Below are 18,784 nucleotides of genomic sequence, written 5' to 3'. Positions count from 1 at the left end.
AGTTGTGTCACAATCCTTTTTTAAATTACAAAACCGATTCTACTGAAAACAAATTTAAGGTTTTTCGTCATTAATGAGTTAATGTTCACGACCCGTTGAGCTATTTTCAAAAACACAACAGTTTCGGAGGCAAGAGACCCAAATGTATTAAAAGCAAATTAAGAAAATAGAAACGTGTTGATTTTAAAAATACAATTAGTATTTTTAGAATATCTTTTGGAGTTATCAACTATAATATAATTTTAATATTGTTTTTTTTTTCTTTTTGTGAAAGAGTTGCAACAATACACACACAAAGACAGTTGGCGTTCTATTTTTAAATGGCAAGTTGAGATTAAGAGAAAGTGTCTTACCAAAAAAAGGATAATAATAATGAACCTAATTTGGTATTAAGGACCACGATCAATGGAATAATATTAAATCAAAATATAATTGAATATGAACCGAGCTAACATTAAAACCAAAAGAAGATGCTTAGCAAACATGGCTTTCTATTTTCATTTGTAAAATTTTTAAGTGTCTTGTTATAGAGAGGACATTAAAACATATAGTGTCGATTACAAGTAACAAGTAACAACGAATATATACAACTAATTAACATACGGAATAACTGAAATAATATCATGACTGTTGGAACAACTACGTAGTGGTGAGCTTCTGGCAAAACATTCAAAGCAACGTGAAACTTGAAACAAAGAGTAAAGAACCGAGTGGACTGATAACCTCTATGTCAAAACATCAACATATGTAGGTAGATAATGAACTCGTACGAGTATGTGACAAAACCATAACTCGAACAAAATGTAAATAATTTTCAAGGTTTTTTTGTATGTTGATGAAACACCAGATTGGTAAGGTAGGTGACACCAATATTGTCACACTACAGAACAAGTGAATTTGGAATAGATAAGTCCAATTCTTGAATAACAAACATATATAACCTAGAAAAGCTAAACATTCATAGAGCCAATACATCTTACTAAGCCTCGATGCTAGATCGATCAATTGTATGTTATTTTGTTGAAAATTAACCTTTGAGATTAGGACCAAGAAACATAGTCTATGGTGAAGTGACGATCATCTAAACAACCAATCTAGTCAGCATCAACATGAGCATGGAAAGAAAGACAAAAGAAACGTCGTATAATCTAGTCATGAGAACCTATGCCACAAAGAACATATCGTAAAGATTAATGGGATTAGCCTTGGAGTCTTCAACAAATGACTACACGAAACGGACATTGCTATCCTTGTATTTATTTTAGAGAAATGGCTAAATAAGGTAAAGAAAAATTAAAAATAGAACCCAAATTAACTCCATTATTAAAATTGTTAACTAAAACTTAAATATACATAGAACATCGGATCATAACCCGCAGACTTAGCTTAACCAAATTATTCATAAATAAAGATTACATTTTCGAGCTATCAATAAGTTGAAAATATTACATGATGCCGTAAAAAGTAACTAGCACATATCAAAGAGCAAATCACCGTAGTCAAAGCTTTCGATCTTATAGTCATGTGTACTACATGTAGAGGAAGACATCCCTGGCAATACCATATCCTCATAATCGAATCCAAGTGACATCAAAGACATAGGTTCAAATGAAACATGTGAGAGTCCCTCGATGGGATCCCATGGGGTATGATGTTCAACTGAAGAAACTTGTTCGTGTTTCAAAGGTTTTAAAGAAGGAACACTCTCCTTAGATGTATGTTTCACCGATTGGAAACGAGTGCCAACTTTATGGTTCTCCGTAAATCTTTTTGTTTCAAAATTAATAAAGACCGAATTATCCTTAGGGCTTGAATCCTCCACAATTATATGAGGAGCTCTTAGTAAATTATTGCATGTATGCAATCCGCTTAATGTTATCCTATACTTTGATGGCTCGTCATCAATCTTTTGAACCTGTTTGGTTGCTTGACACCCTTGTTCAAATTTGTGGCTGCACCTATAATAGTTCCTGGATAATATAGCAAAACAAAAGTTATAATAGTATAACTTTAAAATAGTATTTGCTAAAGTATTCAATTTGATTCCACAAATATTACCTCTGGTGTTTCGAGTTCAGAATCGTTTTTTGACCGTACTTTCTCCAAGCATACCCGTCATCAAATAAATTCGAAGTAATTTCTATAGTCGTTGAAACATTTTTCCTGAATACACACACAAAAAGTCATTAATTTTGTTATATTGAATTGGTGTGTTTGGGCAGTGGGGATGGGATAAAAGAGGGGGGGGGGGGGGTCACTTGCATATGTGTATGATTGCTATTTGTATGATCTAATAAAGATAAGATATGGGAAACAATTTCATATATAATACAACTTAGATATAATAATATCAATCAGGCATCATATATACATTATTATTACAAATTTAAGTTAGATAAAATACTATGTATAATAAAACGTACCTTCTTTTGTAACATCCTCTTTTGGTTTTTTTGGGTGATATAGTGTTAATGCTTTCACCGGAATCTGCTGAGTTATGAGGGTTCCCGCTGCTTGAAGATTTCACATCTTTAGTTGAATTATTACAAGTCTCATTAAGCTTGGGGGAGCTCAAGATCGAAAGGGTGTTCTCAAACATCCCCAAGATTTGTACTACCACACCGTTATCTGACTTGAGGTCAGATACTGTTATTTTTGGCAAACCCTGCATTTCTCGGAGCTTATTGGTTATTATCCCACATTTTGTAAGTTCTTGAATGGCTTTGATCCTAGTATTGGTTGGTGAACTTTCCGGCCAAGAGGAAGACTCCATACTATATTTGGTTTTGTGAGATCTAATTGCAAGTTAGCACACCCATCAATAATATAGGAAAAGGTAATGTAAGGTAATGCATATTTTCGTAACAAAAATTTAATAAAAAGCGTTCTTTAAACAAGCAAGTTGCAAAGAAATTCTTACAGAAATTGAAGTGACGTGTGCTGATTTAATCATATATGACGAATGCAAAAGAAAAAAAATGACCATAGTAACCATTTGGTGCTTTTATAAATGCTTAGAGTTGAGGGGCAAAACAGTCCATTGGCAAACAAGTTGGACGTTTACTAAAAGTATTAAACCAAACAAAAGATTAATAATGTAAATAGGGGTATTCAATAAAACCGAAATATGAGTAAATAGGGGTATTCATAAAGTATTCTGAACAAATTGTTGTTTTCATTATCGTGATTTGCCAAAAAAAGCGTTTTCAGTTCAACAACAATTTTACTTTTTTCACTTCATGATCTTTCATTCTCGTTGCAATCAGACAGCCCCCAATTACACAATGCAACCAACCGTTTGACTCCATCAACATGCCCCTAACATGAGGGGCCATTTAGTCTTTTTCTGGTAAAATTAAAACATTCTAGGAAACTCAATAAAGCCATAATAAGTCTCGATGAAGACGATTAACCAAAGTGAGAATCCCCTGGGTGAATCAGTTCATCACCGACGAAACAATCAAAGGATGATTCATTCATACAGTTCAATTAGAATGACATTTCACATCTCTTGGACAAATTTAAACCCTAATTGAAGATTTTACCATTGACTACGTACTATGACTAACAACAGTCCTACAACTATTTAAAAGACATCCAAACATAATCAAAATATAACTAAGCATGATGATTTTATGAGGGTACGGAGCTGCTAGGTAATTATGATACTAATGAACGAGTTTTAGAAAGAAAACTAACCCGTATTATGGTGTTTAATATAGTTAATTTGAGGGCTGGTTAAAGTGGTAATTTGAGTCTTGCATTGCTAAGTTACCATGAATGTGATTTTATAAGTGTGAGGCTATAATGATATGCATGAGACGTGTTATAGGTGAGTTATATGTTATTTTTGTTTTATTCTTTTGAACGACTATGTATTAATTTGATGGCATTCATGATCCATAATTGACATTAAGGGCTGCGACATCATTGAGCTTATTCTTTTTGCTTTTTGCTTTTTGGAGGAAGAAAATGTCCAAAATGGCTCTCCAAAAACACCTAAAAGCACAAAATTGAAGCTTTTTTGCTTTTTGAATGGGTATTTTGGACATTTTACCCCTCCAAAAAGCAAAAAGCAAAAAAACAAAATAAGCTCAGCCAAATACCCTCTAAGTTTCCTAAAAATGAATGAATATGTTTTTTGTTTTTGCTATGTTGTGTGTGATAGATTAAGTTGCTAATTGCTACATAAAACAACTTTATATAAACTGTTGTGAAAGGCATGTATGTTGTTTGATACATGAAGTATATATTTTTAAAGCTTTAAAGTATAATTAGGCGATGGGTACGTGTTTCAGGTGAGTCATAAGGAATCTTCGGGTATAAAAAAAAAGCATGAGACATCCCATCATAGTGGATAGAGTTATTATTTTTAAAAATAATTTATAAGTTATTTGTAAAGTTAAAAATCTATAACAGTTTATGCACAGTAAAAACGTTATTTGCAAAGTCTTTTGTTATGATTGGTAGTCTCTTAATGACCATGCTATTTCTTAATGGTTCATGATGTAGCATTTTAATGGTCATTAAAAGGCTATCAAACAACTGTGTAAAGTGTAAGCTGTAATCCCAATAAATTGGATGTCGGAATTTAGAGGTGTGACATCCATCCTCGTTGAAGTTACATATATATGAATCTATAGTTAATTTATATTTTGAAATTATCAACTGAAGGATATTATGATGTGTTTATTATCTTTTATCAGGGGAGACTTGTAGGGTGTACGAGTTGCACCATCGGCGGGGGCACAAACTTTTTATATACATATTACATATATGTTTTTTGGTGTTAAAAATAAGGTTATTTGTAATAGTTTATGATATAATTACATACTTAGAATATTTTCTGCTTATAATAATCGGTCGATAAAAGTTTTATTCATGTACGGCAGCGAATAAAAAAAATTCATTATAGCCTACGGGCTTTTTTATTTTGGTTCGGCCGATGTATTTAAAATCTCGAAGACGGTCCTGTCTTTTATTGAGCTTAGGTTATAGTCCATTTCTCGGCTCATTTGTTAAAATAATTTATAATATCATGAAGACATTGGTTTCTTTCATCCAAACTTTTCATTATTTGGAAGAGTCGAAAGGAAAATATAATAGATATAGCATACTTAAATCTATACAAACCCAACATAACACCCATAGATACAACAAAAGAATGTATTGAACTGATTCTATTAAATGAGATCCGCATCTTCCAATATAAAATTCAAATGAATCAAATAAGAAAGCATACTTAATATTATACAAATTTCAAGAAAGTAATACATCGTATTTAGCCTTCATAGTATATTTTTGAGTTTTTTTTTTCATCCAGATCTCAATTAGAATAGACACCAATGAGTTATAACTCAACTAACAGTCTGGCACTGGAATGAAAGTGAAAACTTGGGTTGGAGACTGCAATGGCTAAAGTTCGAATCAGTCACAACCGGGTTTACCGCAGACTTTCGAGCAACAGGTTTCCCCTGGACAGTAGATGGTATGCTTGGGTTACGCAACGTTGTCTGTGATTGTAAACATACATGTTGTCTTTTTGTCTGTGATTATAAACGTACAAGTTACCTTGAATACTCGGACTTTATTCATCAGTTATAAAAAAATCAATTAGCATAAACATTGGTTTTCTATTTCTTACAAATCGAAAAAAAAAAGATCGTGGTTTGCGGGCCACACGTGGTGGAAAAAGAGGCGTTTTCACATATGTATTTGACTATTTTCAGTTTTTCACACAATGTGAAACTTTAGCATATTTCTAGGAACACTTTTTGAGGACAAGGACTTCAAAGGACTCCATTCTTTACTCTGTTTGTTTTATCGATTATTAACGAATAAAGTCTCACTACTTAGAGATGAACAAATTATCATGTTTTTCTAAAAGTATATGTTTATACATGAAGGGAAAAGAGAGTAAGAAAAGAGAATGGAGTAAGGATGTTCATATTTCAGTTTAAAGATTTTATTGGTTAAAACAGATAATCGAATCAATTTAAATTCAAGTAGTTTAAAACCAAATCAAAAACTGAATTTCAATTTGATTTTAGTTTCACATAATAAATTAATCTGAATCGCCTTTTCAAATGTTTCTTTTTCTTTTTATCATTATTTATCGTTTGATTTTGTTGGGTCACATAAGATTGATTTAAATGATAAAACTTAAATACTAATTATTTATTATCTAGTTTATAAGAATTATTCTGATTTTTGGTTTTAAGCTTAAATTTTGTGAAGCCGAAAACTGTATTATAGTTTTGGTTAAAAACAAAATGTAAACCAAGTTTGTAATTTAGTTCGATTTTGATCTGTTTCGATTTAATTCATTTAACGCTTTAATGATTTAATCCGTTTCAACTCAAATAACTAACACCAGCCTTAAATGCAAGAGCAAAACAGTTTTATAAAACCAATCGCACTACACAACTTTTATCAATAATTTTTACCAAACTATCCAAACCCATTCAAGTAAAATGCATAATCTAATTTTTACCGAACTATTCAAACGGTATTATAATCCAATTTGCCTTATATAAGAGAAAAAAAGGGTAAATAATAATAATGGAGACAAATGGTCCCAATCAATAATCTTTTTCCCATTTGTTAGATTTTCTATGGTCCCAAAATTTGTTTTCAAACCCATCCCTCTTTAGTCTTTAGTCTTGAATTTTGATTGATTTCACTCTTAGGTCAGTGACCGTGTTGAAATCTGAATTCTAGTCAAGTAGTCATTTTAAAATCTAAAACCTTGAAAACAAGAGACAAACATTATATAAAATGGTCTTGGTTTCAAATCTTTACACTATTACACGGAGTCATTGGCCAATACCAAACAAATTATATGTGTTTGTTTGAATCAAACTGTTTTTAATATTTATCATATATTGAAATTCAACGATTTCTTATCGGACAGGGAATTATATCATAAAGGCATGACCAACGACTAAAAAACGAATATGACATAGATTGGGCTTTGTAGTGTAACCATCAATATACATATACTGAGATTTGTAATACCTCTATTTTATAGACTCTTTCTTTTATAATATTTATCAAATCATTTTTATGATTTACCGCATATGCTCTCAAAATTTTAAAAATATTATATCGAAGCTTAGAGTTATCAAAAATTCAAAACATTCGCAATATGTATAATGCATTGTGGTACAAGTTACCATCGAACTTGTAATAAAAGACAACATGGTTATTTGCATTACTCTATTAAGCTACCAAGTCTCGTTGATCTATTCCCAAATATCCCAAGGCTCATAACTAAATTATCTTATTGGTGTTTATACCTTATAGCCGTAAAGTATATACCACAAAACATTAGAAAAGCTAAACAAATAGGTAGAAGATGGGCTGTTTAGTTCATTCAGATCTGAACGAGCCTCTTTCCCATTCAGCAACAACAATAAGTCTGAATGATTCATACCTAATTTTAACCATTCAGATGTTTTTCTGTTTGAAACCAAACAGTCGGAAGTCTGAATGAATCAGATGTTTACATCCGAATGGTTCCATTCAGATGTAAACAAACAGCCCCTTAGACTTAAAATGACTTATTTAGAAAAAATTCTAACTTTTCAATTCAAAGACCACTATGTTCACTCTCTCAAAACAATTAGTGAGAATTATGTTCCCTAATGGATGTGTAATGTGTTGGCATCTAAGTCAAATTTACACAAACTCAAACACTACTACTCCTTTTGATACATATAAATTTTACTAGAGAGTCTAATGAGTTCTAAACCCAAGAGGTGTTAAAGGATGGTGTTCATCGGATCCACCCCACCCCCCAATACACGTAGTCATTGTTCATGTATCCCTGTATGCATCCTCCATGATTTGTTAGGGGTCCCCTCGTTATGTTTTTCTCGGTGGCAGTGCTGTTAGTATTATTTGGTGTATTTTCTTTGGGTTTTCTCGTTGCTTTAAGTTTGCTTTCTTGGTACTAACTTCTTGCTAGTCTCTTTGGTGGAATATATTCTCGTTTTCTGTTAAAAAACGTATAAATCTAACTAGTATATAAAAACCAAAGCCCTAGCATTCAACTATTCAAGAATCAATTTATCCCAAGTTAGCTAGATGGAAGTAAGTCCTCACGCCTTGAGAATCAAATACTTCTAAGTTGGCTTTATGGAAGCACGTAAGTTCTCATGATCCATGCAATCAAATACTTCATAGTTAGCAGTATGGAAGCAAGCACTCGTACTAGAAAGTCAAATACCTCCTAGCAATATAATATATTACATAATCGTAACCAGAATCCGAAACTTGCAATGCCTTTTTTTATAAGCTTTGATATAAGTTTTTAATGAGTTTGATATATATTTTGTTTAACAGTGTGCTTTTTTTTAATGAACTTTGATATAGATGTTCTTAATCTCACTGTATTATTCGATGTAGAAACAAGGTGTAACAAAACACACGTGTACAATATTTACTAGCGAATCATAAACATGTTAGAGGAAAGATATTTTAGACTTGATTAGTTGTAAGAGTTTTAAGAATCTACATAGATCACACAATCAATTATATGGATAAAGAATTTTTGTCCAGGACTAAATCTGACTAAAAAATAATGCATGAGAGAGAAAAAAGTACCTTAAACATGTGTAATGATTGATGTAATGTAAATTCGCATTACATCTATATAAAAAGTCAACATGGTGTGAAAGAAAAAAATGTAATTTTTTTTTCATATATGTAAAAAATTTAAAAAAAGAAAGAAAAAAAATGTTACATTAAGTTATTAAATCTCAATTTCTCAATTAAAATTAACCCAACATGTCTAATGCAAACAACAAATATATATTATTAACTATTTTTAAATAGGAAAACTAATACAAAAATAAAGATGATTAATAGTTTCTAAAGACAAAAACTAGCCTTTTGACAAACCAGCTTGAATAATATGACCATTGACTAAGGAATTGCACCGTACTACCCTTGGTCCTTTCTTTAGTAAAAGATCAAATAAATTAATAAAGTTTAACCAAACGTAATTATTAATGTATTTCATAAACGAATATTATAATTTTCCATGTATCCATACACCAAAGATGTTACATATTGTCGTGAAAAAACTATCTAGCAAGAACATTATTCAAAGAGAAAATCACCAAAATCATAGCCTCCAATGATATCGTCAACGTCATAGCCTTCAATGATTTCACTGCTCTCATGGCCATATGTACTACATGTAGACAAAAACATTCTTGATGATAACATATCCTCATGATCTAATCCCGATATCATAGACATAGATTCTGATGGTTTCAACCATCGCCACAACCAATACCTATTGGTCTATCGTTTGAGAATTATTTTTCTTCAATGAAGCATGTGAAGTCGGATTTACATAATCATTTGGGTGACGAGTATATAAATGATGCTTGTATTTGTTATATTGAGAATGAGTTCTTTTTCAGAGTCACGATTGATAAGAAAAAGTTATAATAGACAATATCTTTATATTTAATGACTTTGTATTTCACTGAATGTTAATGATATATTTTTTATATGATAGTGATATTGCATTTTATGTATCTAACCGAATGATCAACCCAACACGACCCGACTCATTCGGGCGGGAAAACTATGACACTGGGAAAAAAATCAAGCATTGAAAATTCTAAACCCATAGAAAAATGTTTCTGGCTCCGAGACTTTGATAAATGAATTTGTTCCATGCAAGAACAAACATTCTTAACAAAATGTCAAAACTATCATTATACAAGGCATAGACACCTAGCTGGTTGGATAACTTATTTAAGGATAACTTATTTAATTAATCAGCAACTTTTTCAATTTTGTAATATTACTCAAACCAGCAAGGTACCTTTAATTCGTACTCATCATTTCTGAGTCGAATCTATATGAGTTTTTAATGAACAAACTACTTCTTTATCTAACATGTTCATAAACAAATAATCCGAATCTTAAATTATTTCAAAACTAAACCCTTGCTCTTTGAATAACTGCCAGCAGCCCCCCTACAATAAACTATTAAGAGTAAGCACACATGTTAACGATTCCAAAAGTGGAGTTATTATTTGTCTGCATTAAACGTGCATGATTATTTTGACAACATATGGAATCCACTCCTTAAAAACATCTTTGGAACCTTTTAATAAGTACAAATTAAGATTTTAAATAATGTATCAACTTTGGGCAACATCATGGCGGCTGTGTAACCCACTAGGCCACTAGAGTAAGGATTTTATGCCTCCATTTTGATTCCTTTGCATATATTTTCACCTGACATGTAAATCTGTTTCTTTGTTGTTTATATGTTTTTCATGTTTACCAATATTGGTGCCAATTTAAGAATGTATTGATAAAATGGTATAAAAATGATGAAAAAACAGGAAATTAATGTTTTTTTACTTGAGGTATTGAAATGGATTTAGGTGCATTTGAGCAAGCTTATTCGTAAGAGAAGCGCAATGGTAAGCGTTTGAGTTGATACACAACGTTTAAGTTTTTCAAAAGCCAAGAAAAAGTGGACTAGACGTTCTTTCAGCCGTTGGAACGACCGCCGAAGCTGTTCGATCAAGGGCCTAATTTATCTATTTAAAGTTACGTTTATCATTATTAGTTTCTCACTTCTAGTCAAATTGTGCTTGTTAGGTTTATAATTAGGTGTAGTTCTACAACTACTGTTTTATTCACTCGTATGTTGTTATAGTTTGGTGATCACTACGTACCATTATTTTTAGTGAGAAGTTTGTGAGGGGCTCACCATTAACTTGTTTGGTGAATTGTGTGAGATGTGATCACTACCTCTTGAGATTAATGAAACATAGATAGTGATTACTATCTTGAACTAGTGAAACATTATAAAGCTGATCGTTACCTTTATACTAGTGAAACGTTTGGGATACTTGTGATCTCTACCTTTAAGGTGAAACAACAAAGAAGCAACTCTCGATTGGAGAATAGGAGAGATGACGCAGAGTAGTGAATTTGTTAATTACACCCACCAACCTTCATAACGGGTTAGTTTGGTGAGTTGGATTACAACCCAAGAAAGATTAAATAATGTAGTTGACATGAGATCCCAAGATTCAGGTTAGCTTGGATAAACAACTAATATAATCTAGGGGAAAAGTGAGTGTGTGTGTGTGTGTGGGGGGGGGGGGGGGGGGGGTTACTATGAGGGAGTACCCAAAAAGTGGCACTGATGTGAGGATAGGATAGACATAATAACGTTAGTTTTAAGTGTAAATCAGGCTAGCCATGGTGCTTTTAATAATTCATGGAATCACCTAGTAAGAGGAAATATGGTCGCTTTGATTGGAATTATGTCGTGCAATTCCTAGAGTTCTTGCGGAACTGGGCAGGTGTATCATGACCATAATGGACACGAAAAGAGGAATTAACCAAGTTAAAGTAAATTTTGTGTGAACGTGTATTTTTCTAATTTATAAGAACAACTTTTAGTTCAAAACATCAAGTTCTAATGGCAACTAGTAAACTTAAAAGGGAATGTTCAAAGGATAACACTACCTATCATATGCTAGACCAAATAATTTAAATTGATTCATGACAATGATGTCTTATGTTCAGTCTTCATTATAAATTTTATTATGATTAATACTATTATTTTATATGTTTGTGTTATACGTCAGAGCTTCGTAACTAATTAAACTATGTTAAAAATGGAGCTCATAATGAGATTTCGATACTTTAGGTTGTGCGTTTGACATACACAATTACGAAAACTAAAGCAAAACGGAAAGTAAAAAATGTGGACTTGTCTCACGCACAAGGTGTAGAGAAATTTAGGGTTATTTATCTGGAGGATCATCCCTTAAATAAAAACCGAAGTAACTACATTATTCAATTATTTAACTAAAGTTCTAATACATTATCTTTGTATCTTAAACGGGTATACAATGCATCATACCTTATTGATGGACTCAAATTCATATTTAACTAAAATTAACTACAATATACTTCGAAAAAATTAAAAAGTTACATTTCCCTTACCATTTATACTTTGGAGATATTACATAATTTCATGAAAAGTTACTTGCTATCGGTATAATTCAAAGATGAAGTCACCACAGTCATAACTTTCGATAATATCGTCAAACTCATAGTCATATGTACTACATGTAGATGAAAACAATGGTGACAATACCAGGTTCTCACAGTTAAATCCAGATGACATCATCAACATAGGTTCTGATGAAACTTGTGAGAGTCCCACAATTGAATCCCATGGAGTATCATGATCCAATGAGAAAACTTGTTCCTGCTTTAAACTTAAAGAGGGAAAATCGTTCTTATGTGTGTCATTCATTGATTGGAAACAATTACCAAACTTATGGTTCTCCATAAGGGTATTTGTTTCAAAGTTAATAAGGATCGAGTTATCCTTAGGGTTTGGAGCTTCAAAAATGACCTGGGTAGCACTTTGTAAATTATTGCAAGTATGGAAGCCATCGTATGTGATCTTGTACTTAGATGTCATTGGTTTTCTGGACTTGTTTAGTTGCTTGGCACCCTTGTTCAAGTTTATGACTGCACCTATAATAGTTCCTGTGCAACGTAGAAAAACATATTTCTTATCTGTAATGATAAAACATAATAAATTCGAACCTAGTTGAGTCTTTGATAGATTTTAGTTTGAAAAAAAGAACACGATTGCACTTGCTATGATATTCAAGTCAAATCCTTATGTTCTACCTTTGATGCTTTGAGTTGAGAATCGTTTTTTGACCATACTTTCTCCAAGCATATCCATCATCAGTCAAAAGTAGAGACAACTTTTGTAATCGTTGAAACGTTTTTTCTGCAACCAAAAAGTAATTATTAACAACTTAGTGTGTTTGTGTGTGTGTGTGTAATATGCATATGACATGTTTACATATATATTATATGGTTGACAGCTGTTTAATTGACGAAGACAAGATATGAAAATACAAAATCATATGCAACTTAGATCAATACCATCAACATCACATCGTATACATGTATTTTAAGGATGGTATGATCGATTTATGCTAGTTAAAATATTATGCAGAATAAATCATACCTTCTTTTGTAACATCCTCTTCTTGTTTTTGCAGGTTTCATAGTCTTGACGTCTGTACCAAAAACTTGTGACTTGTGATCCTCAAAGCGGTTTGAAGATCTAACATCATTAGTTGGATCATGAAGAATCCCGTCAAGATGAGTAGAGCTAAAGATGGAATGGGTGTGATTAGACATCCCTGAGATCTGTATCACTGTATTGTTTACTGGTTTGATATCAGATTTAATTTTTTTCTACGAATAGAACATTTCTAGAAGCTTATTGGTTAAAACTTTTGAAATGCTTTGATGCTATTGCTTGGTAAACTTTTCGGCTATATGCTATTAATTGTTTGTGTGATATCTATATAGCACACCTTTATCGATAATATAGCAAAATATGATGTGTATATTTGTTTAAAATAAGAAAATGTGTGTTTATTTCTATTTTTTGAAACAGGCTAGTGGCAAAGAAATTCTAAACAAATTAGGAGAGTAAGATCCACGACCACGCGCTAAACTAGATTAGTTAAGATAGGTGAAGACTACTATGCTGTTACACGAGCATAGCTGCGAGTGGGTAAAAGTGAGTGACGTCATGCTGATGTTTCTTTATGACGCAATCATATAAAATGTCATTTGGATGAAATGAAATTAATGTATAATCTAATAAAAGTATATTTATCTTGGTTTATGTTTCATTATTCTAGATGGATTAAAAGATTAATATTGTGACAATATCTTTAATGAAAGTTGATTTTATATTTAATTTTTCTAGATGGATGAAGTTCCTCGTTTAGAAAAAAGAAAACAGAAAAAAAAAGATTAATATTGTACTAAAATTTTAGTTAAATGAAAGGACCATAATTCATCCATAGTTTAAATGGTGATTAATGGTCTCTCTTTTAAAAACAAAGGGTTCCTAGCTTTCCAAATCCATCATACAATGGAATAAATTAATAACGTCTTCATTTTTGACATAAATTGAAAATCCGACATGTAATGTGGTGATGATAAAGAGAGGTCGCTCCAATAATAATCCAACTCCAGATAGAGATGCCGACACCTATCGAAAGATTTGGGGAGAGAAGAACCTGATTCCGGATCATTCTCCAACAAATCAACTTATTTATAGATGCTCTAAGTTCTACCATTTAAAATTACAATCATGATCTCCCGCTCTCTCCCTAACCTTATAGCTTCAACCGAAACATCCCGAGGCATCCCCTTTTGGCCCTTTTCATTTCCAGTAATATTCTGAATCAGAAAACTTAAATTCCCCAAATATGCAAAAGCTTTGAGCTCCAAAACCCCTCTCCCCAAATATGAAAACTTAAATTCACTTTTCCAACTCCACATATGTCGAACTACCAAAGCCATGTCATCTTCTTATGACAACTATTCTATTTATGTTGCAATCATAAATGGATTTTTGTCATCTTCTATATATTAGTTAAGTTCAATTTTAAATATCAATGGGTTTTTAGCCTAGAGGTACTAAGGTGTTGGGTAGAGATGCATCTCCCTAGATGATGGGCTTAAGTCTCATGACGAACATAAATGTGTGGTTTTAAGAGCAGTATTAGACACTGTCGGCCCTACTTCATTGATGACCCAAGCAATGGCTTGAGGCCACAATTATATTAAGGCCCCCATATGGCCATATTGTATAACAAAATTATTAATATACATTGTATTATTGTTAATTAATAATATGAAGATGAGCTATATATTTGCTAAAAAGAAACCGAAGACTTAAAGGCATAAAAGTTGGACACCATCAATCAATTGGACGTGGCATATGGTTTTATGAAATTATCTCTAACGTCTTCAAAATTCCAATCGTCAATCTTGGAAACCGACAATGACCAAATTGCCATTTTTTTATATGACTGAGATTGTATTTCTTGCTCTTGTGATTTGCGAACAATATTATGTGTAGCGTGTTTTGGTCATTTTTGAACTTCCGACTGCGATTTGAATTTGTATTTTGCATTTATTTTTATTTTCGGTTTGCCGATTGTAATGTATTTATACTTAATATGAGTCATCAAGTGACCGAGGTCTGCATGTGTTCTTTTGAATTTTGGATTTATGCTTCGATTTGGATGTGCGTAATTTAGATATCACTGGATTTGATGTTAGTAGTTACTCGTTAGTTTATTACTTTATAATATGTTAACTTACCAATTTATACACTACAAACTTTGCCTATGTTATGATTCGTTCGAATCATTAAAGTTAGAAATGCAAATTTTATGTACGCATTTTTTTTATCACAAACGCAACATATAAGTTTTTTTTAAAAAAAGTTAACTTCGCCAATGTCGGTCCCAAGCCTGGGTAAAGAAGAAGGGTTTATATGACCTTTTTTTATAAGGGCCCCCAACTTTATATTTAGCTTGAGGTCTCCGAAAACCTTGGGCCGCCACTGGTATTAGATAGTGTATAATGTTATTGGTCTTTTGGTCCATTGACATGTGGATAATGGTTAAGATTTGGGACATTTGAGGCTCACGGGAGTTTTCTCACAGTGATAAGTTTGTTCATTGATAGTGCTCTTGTATAAGAAGAGAGGCTTAGAGCATCAAAATCTGTATAAATTGTTGATATCTCATCTTAGAAAAACTTACACATACAGGTATTGAAGGTAGTTTTAAACGTTGTTAAATTAAATAAAGATAACATTGTGTATGAGTATCTTCTTCCAAAAAGGGTTAAGTTTAGATAGGGACGAGATTACCAAATATGTCTAGTTTTAGATAATAATTAAATCGTAACCTAAAGACAAATCAGCCGCCAGCTTGATTATTTAACCTCATTTTAGAAAGTCTCTGTCTTTTGACAAATAAAATGGCCACTACCACCCATGTACTTATTCTAGTGATGACGAAATATATGCATAAAGTTTAAAAATTAGAAAAAACAAACTTCATTTAAGGTTGTGCAAAGGGGCGAACCCGGACCATGACTGAAAACAATGCAAAATTAAACCCGATGATCGGACCATTATGGTGTGGATTCATCATGGTTATTGAAGAGATTACATAGGAAATAGCCCAAATGAGGCCCAAGGAAGCAAGTCCAGCCCAAAGCTCCCCAAGAACAAAAAGACAAGTCAACTGCTGACATGTCAGTTAGTCAGAAGCATCAAGGCAGAGTGACGCCCGCCTGAGGCAAAGGAGAAGCATCCAGCGGATAAAGGAGTGAAGCCTACTCAAGTCAAGGGACAATAAAAGGACCGCTGGATAATAGAAAGTGTTACCAGATAACGGTCAAGGGACAAAGATTCCCTTTGAACCATATATGTATAGGGATTTGTATATTGTCAAAGGCATGTAAACGAAACCTGGAGGCACTCTCTCTTTAATATCAATCAATCATCTCTCTGAATTCTCACAAGAAACTTCTTATTATTCATCACCCACAAACATTGTCTAACAATACTAGGCCAGATTCATTTGAGGTTTCTACATTGGCGCCATCCGTGGGACCCTGCAACCAGGAAATCCCACACTACGGTTTCGGAGAAGATGGTCGATCCAAGTCCAGAACAGAGCATCCCGGGGGGATCCCGACTTACGACAGTAAACGGGCACGAATCCACCGTCACCGAGACAAACGAAGAAGCAGACCTGCTAAATACACGCGAAATGGACGGGTCGGTCCTCATAGAGGATGAGACGGAGAAAGAAGATTTAGAGAGGAGGTGGAGAAGGGCCAAGCCACCAGTGAAAAATGGGAGATAACTCTAGAGTTCATACGAACTCACAGGGATGCGCTCCGAGCCTGCCTGGACGAACAAGAAAAGGAAGAGAAGCTTGCAGCCGTCAAGACGCGCTTGTCATTCGACACCCCAAAATCTAAAAACGACGAAGAACCCGAGAAAGAAATCAGTAAAGACCCCGGGGTTCTTCTGGAGTCGCTAGTAACCTTTCTGTCCTCTGTCGAAGGCAAGGAAAGATCTACACAGAGTACCTAGATACTCCTTATCGACCTTCGGATACCTCCGACGTGTCGAAGTTCACTCGACGCATAGCCGAGGCCACCTTGCCTCCAAAGCTCCGGTATCCCTCCACAGTAGACAAATATGACGGAACACAAGACCCGAAAGATCACCTTCACGCTTTCCGAGGTGCAGGGATGGTCAGTGGATGGACCATGCCCGCTTGGTGCCTAATGTTTCCCCAAACCTTGACAGGGGGAGCAAGGGTATGGTTCGATAGTCTAGAACCTGGAAGCATAGATAGCTACGAAGAACTGAGAGGAAAGTTCTTGCGAAATTTCAGTCAGCAGAGAAAACCCATGAAAAACCCCAATGAGATCCTGCATATTCGGAGGAAAGACGAAGAAAAAATAGAACAATTCATGGACCGGTACGTGACGGAAAGCATGAACATCAAAGGCATCCCGGAGGTCATGAAAATTAGCATATTCATAAACGGGGTAATATTCTCTCAACTCACAGAGAAACTAGGGGAGGATTTTCCCGCCACTTTCGACCAACTAATGGATCGAGTTAGAGCCTTCGTCAGGGGAAAAGACACGGGGTCCAATCTGCGAGAATGGGAGACATAGAAGGGGCCTCCCAAGCCTTTGGGGGGAAAGAACCTGGGAAGTGCAAGTCCCGGTAAAATACAAATACCTTTCGATAGAGCCCGTTTCACGCCATACCGACCTCAGGGACATCACGCAGGGTACATAACCTCGACGACATACCACCCTCCCTGATTTCCCAGTATCTGACCCGAGGGAGGGAGATACCGACCTCCCTTCGGAGGGAAGGTAAGCCCAGAAGGGGGGGATGTGTTGGTGGCAGATAAGGCTAAATATCCCGCCAGAACCCCAGGTCCATTTAAACAAGCATACAAGTCTAACCCCTCCGGGTATTGCAATTATCACAAAAGCCTGGGCACACCACTGAAAGTTGTGTCCAGCTAAAAAGGTTATGGGAAGCGGCTCTAAAAACGGGACAGTTACCACCCCTGACCATAGAATCAGCACCCAGGGTTAAAGATGAAGAGAAGGATAGAAACTTTGTAGACATGATAAGGAGAAGAGACGAGAAGGAGGGAGAGCCCTTCGGAGGGCGACCCCTCAAAGCTGTGGGGAAAGAATTCCAGCCGATAAATACGGAGTGGATGAAAGTAGAGGTCCATTTCCCGGGCATAACCGAGAGTGAAGCCAGGGAAATGCCACTGAACATATCGGCTAGCGTCGCCGTCTGGGGAGAGAGCGTGGTTCTTGGGTCGAAGAATTACCACACGTCTTATGGGCCCATCGAACCATGCCGAAGGTCAGCCATAGGGAAACACCCTTTAGCTTGACCTGTGACACCGAAGAGATGATACCCGTGGAGATAAATATCCTCACACATCGGACACGTCTGAGTGAGGAAGAGAATGAAGGGGATCTTAGGCTAATTTTGAATTTCGCCGAGGAAAGAAGGGAGGCAGCAGCCCGGCGAGAAGTTGAATACAAGAAGACAATGGAGAAGTATTACAATGCGAAAGTGAGGGAAGTGAGATTTAAGGTGGGAGATCTGGTACTGCGAGAAAATGAGGCCAGTCGACAAGAAAATGGGGAAATTAGGACCTCGATGGGAGGGACCCTATCAAATCATTTGGGCTGGAGAGAAGGGAGCCTACAAGCTGGCATACAATACGGGAGAAGAAGTACCCTGTACATGGAATGCCATGCAACTGAGAAAATACTATGCTTGAGCCCCTCAGGCAAGGGAGAGAAGAAAGGAGAAAAT

At 34.5% G+C, this 18,784-nt stretch overlaps 1 protein-coding gene and 1 pseudogene across 1 annotated transcript; both read right to left on the bottom strand.

The window, feature by feature from the left end:
* Window positions 1–1,468: 1,468 nt before the first annotated feature.
* On the bottom strand, window positions 1,469–2,791 carry LOC143595391 (putative WRKY transcription factor 70). Its single transcript, XM_077074415.1, has 3 exons — window positions 2,424–2,791; window positions 2,059–2,163; window positions 1,469–1,970 (listed from the first exon to the last, which is right to left on the bottom strand). Exons 1-3 carry the CDS (start codon window positions 2,771–2,773, stop codon window positions 1,469–1,471), a joined length of 957 nt encoding a protein of 318 aa, XP_076930530.1. The 5' UTR covers window positions 2,774–2,791.
* Window positions 2,792–12,008: 9,217 nt separating this feature from the next.
* LOC143595390 (uncharacterized) lies at window positions 12,009–14,406 on the bottom strand (annotated as a pseudogene).
* Window positions 14,407–18,784: the final 4,378 nt, after the last annotated feature.

Source organism: Bidens hawaiensis, unplaced genomic scaffold (assembly GCF_021521415.1).
Source record: "Bidens hawaiensis isolate Kalapana, Puna unplaced genomic scaffold, B.hawaiensis_p1.1 tig00044970_1, whole genome shotgun sequence".
In the NCBI taxonomy this organism is placed as follows: domain Eukaryota; kingdom Viridiplantae; phylum Streptophyta; class Magnoliopsida; order Asterales; family Asteraceae; genus Bidens; species Bidens hawaiensis.
Note: the sequence above shows the minus strand (reverse complement) of the source record. Positions and strands in the feature narration are given on the sequence as shown.

Bases quoted from the DNA above. Each gene is read 5' to 3' on its own strand.
- LOC143595391 (XM_077074415.1), bottom strand. From the start codon at position 2,773: ATGGAGTCTTCCTCTTGGCCGGAAAGTTCACCAACCAATACTAGGATC. The intron at 2,164-2,423 runs GTACGTTTTATT...GTGTGTATTCAG, and splicing joins AGAGGATGTTACAAAAGAAG to GAAAAATGTTTCAACGACTA. The intron at 1,971-2,058 runs GTAATATTTGTG...TATATTATCCAG, and splicing joins CTGAACTCGAAACACCAGAG to GAACTATTATAGGTGCAGCC.